The 7,500-nt window shown below is 44.9% G+C and overlaps 1 protein-coding gene across 1 annotated transcript in view; it reads right to left on the reverse strand.

The window, feature by feature from the left end:
- LOC125288491 (receptor tyrosine-protein kinase erbB-4-like) overlaps nucleotides 1-7,500 on the reverse strand; it is a 274,673-nt gene that overhangs the window by 51,970 nt on the left and 215,203 nt on the right. The window contains 1 exon segment of the mRNA XM_048234899.1: nucleotides 6,473-6,605. Within this exon segment, the coding sequence (XP_048090856.1) occupies nucleotides 6,473-6,605 (133 nt within the window).

The following is a 7,500-nucleotide window of genomic DNA, read 5'->3' on the forward strand; positions in this document are numbered from 1 at the left end:
TGTGTGTGTGTGTGTGTGTGTGTGTGTGTGTGTGTGTGTGTGTGTGTGTGTGTATGTGTGCGTGTGTGTGTGTGTGTGGGCTGGACAGATGGCTGTGAGTTAAGCTGTAACTGGGAGCGTTGAGCGCCTAAACTGGCAGAGAAGACATAGATACGCCTGATTCATTAGATTCCATGTTTACGCTTTTGCCTTCCTATGTATCCAAGCCCTCTTCATCAGCAGGTGTTTTTCGGGGTTTGGGAAGGGAGGGGGGGGTGATGCTTTGAAGAGGCAGTGAGCAGGAGAAGGGGGTGGGGTGGGGCTGTCAATACGATTGTCTTGATCAAAGGGAAATCCCAGATCTGAGGGGATCAATAATCTGGGCCCATGAAAAAAAGAAAACAAAGAAGAAACAACTACAGCAGCAACAGCAACAACAACAACAACAACAACAACAACAACAACAACAACAACAACAACAACAAATAAAAAGAATATGCAGAGTAGGTTTTCACAAGTAGTGGGCGAGAGGACATCTACAGAACAGGTCATCCTTGCTTCTCATATACTGCTACATTTCACTGCTTTGTGTTGCACCCTAGAGCTCAAAATGACCCGTTCTGAATCCTGTTAGCTCTGACAGCGTGAATGAATTGAACATGGCACCGTCGTCCTGCACTGTACTTAATGGCCAGCGCTTACAGCCTGTTGAGAGACCATGTAGACTTGGGTAATTAGCGTCTTTATTCACCCCATCCTGGGGGCCATTAATGCAATTACAGGCTGCTTATCAGCAGGCAACAAAAACTCAGGTCAATATGCCCTGAAATTACATCGTTCTTCATCACATGCCAAAACATTTAGCTGTGTTCATAAAATCTCTGTGGTAATTACATCACTACACGTGAAATATAGGACTTGGTAATTTCGGCTCATTCATGAAATTATTATGCCAATGATTGGGTGTTAAGGTACTAACCGCTATGACTGTGTGTGGGAATTGCACACACGTTTAAATGAGAGAAAACCCCCCATAGTGTCACCTGTCATGAAATATCATGAAGGCAGTAAAAACACCAGCTGCCAATTGTTATTTATGTCATACCAGAATCCCAGAAAAAGTGAAATATGATGTCAACCCTGCATCAACAGCCTTGAGAATATCTTAACAGCGCTTATGTATGACACAACGTAGCCTTGACGATGCTGCTATGGTTATCACATTGCCTGAACGCTTAAAGTGTTCAATAAGGCCATTGATGGCGCTGACTTTCGGTGTGGAATGGTATTGCGCGGTGGGCTAATGTGTGCCGTGCGGCACTCCTCAACAGATGGAGAGGTCCTGTGACACCAGACAGATGTGTCACCTCCACCCGCCTCGGCCCCCCACTGCTCTGCTGAATGGTAATGCCTTCTGACGCCTGGCATTCAGGGATGCGCCATATTAATGATCGTCATGGAGATAGTCAGGGACAGTCCTGAAGACACATACCACACTCTCTCATTCTTTCTCTCTCTCTCTCTGTCTTTTCCTGTGCTTGACAGTTCTTTCTCTCACACACACTGACACACACACACACACACACACACACACACACACACACACTTCTTTCTGTTTCTCTGCCTTCCTTAGTTCTGCGTCCACACTTTTCACTTCCTCTCACTTCTATTCTCTCTCTCTTCTCTCTCTCTTTGCATATTCTTGGCTAACCATCTTTTTAGTAATAAACTGATTTGTTTTTTTTCCTTTCACTCCATCATGGGAAACACCACTGAGAGAATGGAGCAGAATGAAGAGTTTCCTTTTGTTCGTGGAGATATTGAGGAAAACTGTCTCACACAAAAAGCTTTTGTCTGCCGGCGCTCTCTAGTGATGCAGCCAATGTGTTTCCCATTCAGACGTGTGATTCCTGCTCATCAGGTCTCTTCATAGCCCTGCGTGTGTGAGAGTGTGAGTGAGAGTGTGTGTGTGTTTGCCAGAGCCGCATGGGAGGCCAGGACGGGGAGAGAAGTAGGGTGTGTGTGTGTGTGTGTGTGTGTGTGTGTGTGTGTGTGTGAGTGGGGAGGCGGATTATCGGGAATTTGGCCTGTTCATTCTAACCGTCCAGACACACTTCTGGTCCCATCCAAACGCACAGGAGCTGCATTTTAATTAAACATTTCCGACGCGCTTGTAATCCCCTTGCTACCTGGTATGCCTGTGAAAGAGTGTGTGTGTGTGTGTGTGTGTGTGTGTGTGTGTGTGTGTGTGTGTGTGTGTGTGTGTGTGTGTGTAGAAAGAGGTGAATTAAAGCTAATATGAGAATAACTAAATATGACCGCCGCCCAGTCCAGCACATTTTTTCCACAAAAATAAATCACGCTGAAAGGCCTATATGATTCTAACTGTCTCACTAAATTGCATTATCCACACTCAATTCTCACTGGTATCTGCTAGACAACTTGTACCAAAACATGATTAGTTCATAGATTTCACATGTAAAATTCATTCATGTGTTTGCCTGCGTATGTGTGTTTGTGCATGTGCATGCATGCGTACATATGTCTACTGTGTGAGTATGTGTCATACGTATGATTACTGTGAATGTATGTGTGTGCGTGTGTATCTGTTTATGCACATGTGTGCACATGGAATGGGTTAACATGACCCCTGGAGGCAAACATACGAAAAAATTGGTCATCCTAGGCCCTACGGTTCTCAAAATATTCACAGAAAACTGTGTCTGCCCTACCCTTCTTTCGGGGGGTCCAGAACAGCGGTGGGGCTACAGATCAAAACAAAAACGATGGTTCCATGCTATCCATGTGGGGTTACATGCCCACCAAGTTTCGTGGTACCCCCGGTCTTTCAGTGTCGGGAATCCTTGTTGGTGTACGGTCACTAAATGTACACATAAATTATTTTATTGTAAGGCCCCCATGAACGAAAGTTCACAAAACTTGGCATGCATTCGGAGGGTGTCATAATGATCCTACACTTTCAATTTCGTGCAGTTTTGACCATGTCAGCCAGAGATATTGTGATGAAAACACCAAATTTGTTGCTTTTTAATTTTTAACTAGGTGGTGCTATACATGAAATAAGTGGTAATGGGATGGGTTGACATGCCCCCTTAAGACCAACATACAAAAAAGATGGACCTCCTAGGCATTACGGTTCTCGAGATATTCACAGAAAACTGTCTCCGGCCACCTACAGGCCAGTTGGTGTATAGTAACATAAATTAATTTATTGTGTGGCCCCCATGAACGGAATTCCACGAAACTTGGCGTGCATTCAGAGGGGGTGTCATAATGATCCTACACTTCCAATTTTGTGCAGTTTTGACTATGTTAGGTCACAGATACCTGCGATAACAACACCTCATTTTTACTTTTGTGTTTAACTAGGTGGCGCTATACATGAAATGAGTGGTTATGGAATGGGTTGACATGGCCCCTTGAGATCAACATACAAAACAAAATGGTCCTCCTAAACCTTACGGTTATCGAGATATTCACAGAAAACTGTGTCTTGCCCTACCCTCCAGTGAAGTCAGCGAGGGGGCTACAGATCAAAACGAAAACGATGGTTCCATGCTATCCATATGGGGTTACATGCCCACCAAGTTTTGTCTACCCGGTCTTTTTAGTGTCCGGGAATCCTTGACCGGAAATTTGGACATGCGAAAAAGAAAAAAATAAAAAATCTGACTAAACCTATATGACCGCAAGGCTGCTTTGGCATGGCGGTCATAATAACTGTGTGTGTTACATAGAGGGAGGGAGATGGAGGGATGCCTGTACGTGTGTGTGTGTGTGTGTGTGTGTGTGTGTGTGTGTGTGTGTGTGTGTGTGTGTGTCTGGTGTCTATGTGTGTGTGTGTGTGTTGTGTAGAGAGAGAATACCTGCGTGTTGTGTAGAGAGAGAATACCTGTGTATTTGCTTTGTTCAACTGTTTTTTTGTGTTTTGTCCACTGTAAATGCAACTTAAGTGGATATCTCCATTATAAAAAAGAGCAGTAATGCTATAATACAGATACAGTTGTTTCTGCTTCTGAATCGGCCCCATCACTACATGCACTCTCGCTACCAACACACACACACACACACACACACACACACCTGTCACTATATGCACAGGAGTCTCTCTCTGTCACTCTCTCACTCAGAATCCAACAGAGACAGACAAACAAACACACAAACACACACACAGAGAGAGAGAGAGAGAGAGAGAGAGAGAGAGAGAGAGACACAGAGAGAGAGAGAGAGAGAGAGAGAGAGAGAGAGAGAGAGAGAGAGAGAGAGAGAGAGACTCAAAGTGCAGCTCTGCAGTCCTGTAGGGACTCTCAGGATGATTCTATAAAGCGAAAGTTTGAGTTTCCCCCAACAATCCTCTCTGGAAGTGAGAGCCGTTACATGCAATACATCTCTGATATCACCAGCCAGCCCCTCCACATCTTCAAAGGGCCCGTTTCAAAAGGCACCCGCCCCCCCCATAGCCAGAACTGGAAATTACATCAACAAGGAATACTGACCAGAAAACACCGGTCACCAAAAGTAATACAAAACAAGGCAAAAGCAAGCCTGTGTGTATCACAGAGACGGGTTATTATTTCATGTTGACAAAAAAAAAAGAGAAGGCACATATCATCCGCACTGATGAAGAAATTTCAATACAGTACATCCCAGAGTCTTCTTTCATGTGCCATGAGCACTTCAAAGTCCTCCTCCGCAGTGTCTTTGTGGGTGAACTTCAGTGAAATGGGGAGTGTGTGTGTGTGTGTGTGTGTGTGTGTGTGTATGTGTGTGTGTGTGTGTGTGTGTGTGTGTGTGTGTGTGTGTGTGTGGTGTGTGGCGGAATGAAGATGCAAACAGTCCAGACATCAGAGGACTGGGCCCCTGGGACCCTGGGACCCTGGGACCCCCCACACACACACACACACACACTAAAAAAAACATCACCACACTCATCTTCTTCCTTGGATGGCCATGACATCTCTGCAACTTTTAGGCTTTCAGAAAACCAAAGTGCTGTAATGTTTAGAGTGTGTGTGTGTGTGTGTGTGTGCGCATGAGTGAAAACCCCCACATTCATCTTTGTTATGATCAGCAGAGATGTCACTGAGGTAGATTTAACATCTGAGAGGTGTGTTGCCCTCACTGCAAACAGAGTTCCGGCCAACAGATGTCTACCAATCTAAACTATTAGACAGCATCGGAGCCAATGTCCTTCTTCTTTACCATCATCATCATCATTATCATCATCACTGTGTGCATCATAACAGATCATGAGTCTGTTTCACACAACCACAAGCTGTTCAAGCACTGGTCAACATATTATGAACATTCAAATTATGGCTTTCCTAATCTAAAATCATAACCATCATTGTCATGACCATCAGCATCATCATGATCATGACCATCACCAGAATCACACTACTCTTTAACATCTTCACTCTGGGTGATAAAATAGACAAAATAACGTCAGTGTGTTATCATGAGAAAGTTCAGTAAATGAGGTTTCAGAAAGGCTATAACATCAGAGATCATTCTGCAAGAGAAGCAGAGCTTAAGGCTTTAATGCCCTCCATATTGCAAGGGACTGCCAGCAACACTAACTCAAGTGTTGCACACCAACAGTATTTGCTTGACGTCTGTCTTTCACCCTCATCTCCACTCCACAAATATGGTAATGCCCTTATGCCTCAGGAGATCACTGGTTTAATATGTTTACTACTGACCTTTGTCAGACAAATATACAGAAAGTTTGGCAGTACATTCAAATATATTACTTAAAGGGGAACTCTAGAATTTGTTTTGAAATCTTTAGAAAACAAGTGGTTTCCTTTGAAGTGCATGCTTACTCCATATGACTACCCACTTTAATTTAAAAACTCCTCACACACACACACACACACACACACACACACACACACACACACACACACACACACACACACACACACACACACACACACACACATACCTGATCAGGAAAAGGGCATAACATCACTTTGGAATGATAACTTTTTAAATATAAGCATTACATAAATCATGTTGTGCTCTTGCCTCACTCTCCATGTAACTCTTACTTGCAAAACTTTTCTCCCTCTCTCGCTTTGGTCTGAACCTTTGAAAACTGCCTCCCTCAGAGGGACTTGTGCTTTAAACTTCAAATTATTGCATGTGTCGAATCCTCTAATGTTTTTCAGTGCTTGAATAAGAAGCCCCATTCAACTCATGCAATTAAACTAAGCACACTTAGCTCAGAACTACCACATCACACCAACTACACACCACATACCAAGGCGTGCTCTTTTCCAGAGCAACCACTTTTTATTTTTTCGACTTGGTTTTGGTTGGCTTGTTTACACACACACACACACACACACACACACACACCACACGCGCACACACACCTGCGCACACACACACACACACACACACACACACACACACACACACACACACACACACACACACACACACACACAGACACTGTGTTGCTCACCCATCATAGAGGTTGCAGGATCGGACACAGGTGCGTCCTCTGCTGAAGTAGCGGCAGGTGAGACATTGGTCAGGCCCCGGGCCCCAGCAGCCTCCGTCTGAGCACAGCGGATCACACACCATTCGCTCTTGGGCTGTTGGAGAGAGAGAGAGAGAGAGAGAGAAATGCACCTTTAGGACTTTCTGCATTAACAATCAGTGTCAGTGTCAGAATCAGTGAACCTAAGAGCAGCCATGCGCAAACAATAGACTTACAGTCACAGTCATTTACACACATGCACTCACACATGCACACACGCACACACGCACAGACACAGACACAGACACACACACACACACACACATAAACAAAGAAAAAAAATCTGAAATACATGCACAATATCATTATTTCTGTGTATGTCACATACCACATAGACATCCAAGACCTTATTTCACAAACATTTGACTTCTGTGAGCCAACATCAACCAGGATATAACCACAGACGACCTGGAGTGAATTATCACCCCCCCCAAACGCCACCGCCACCGCCACCGCCACCACCACCACCACCACCACCCTTTATCACTCTGTATATCTGTTTCCACCCATACCTGTGCTCGTGCCGTTAGGCTAGGAACTGAAGTGGTGTGTATCAGCCAGCCTCTGATCGATCCGGCTGCTAAGACACTAATGAATGAGCTCACAAACTGAGCCATTGATCCTGTGCACCTCTTTGTCATTATTGTGCTAATTACATAAGCTTGCAGCTGAACACTGGGGGGGGGGGCCTACTGCCTGACTATGTCTTCACCAGCCACACAGACCGTGCGTGCGTGCGTGCGTGCGTGCGTGTGTGTGCGTGTGTGTGTGCGAGCCTGTGTGTGCATCCGTGCGTGCGTGCGTGCGTGCGTGTGTGTGTGTGTGTGTGTGTGTGTGTGTGTGGCTAAGTACAACCAGGTGTTCGTAAGTTATGAAGGCCTACAGGGCTAATTATGCTCATTTGGATGGAAGCTGTTGGAGGGTGTTTTGTGGGGAAGAAAAACAATGTG

The sequence above is a fragment of the Alosa alosa genome, chromosome 23 (genome assembly GCF_017589495.1).
Source record: "Alosa alosa isolate M-15738 ecotype Scorff River chromosome 23, AALO_Geno_1.1, whole genome shotgun sequence".
Classification (NCBI taxonomy): domain Eukaryota; kingdom Metazoa; phylum Chordata; class Actinopteri; order Clupeiformes; family Clupeidae; genus Alosa; species Alosa alosa.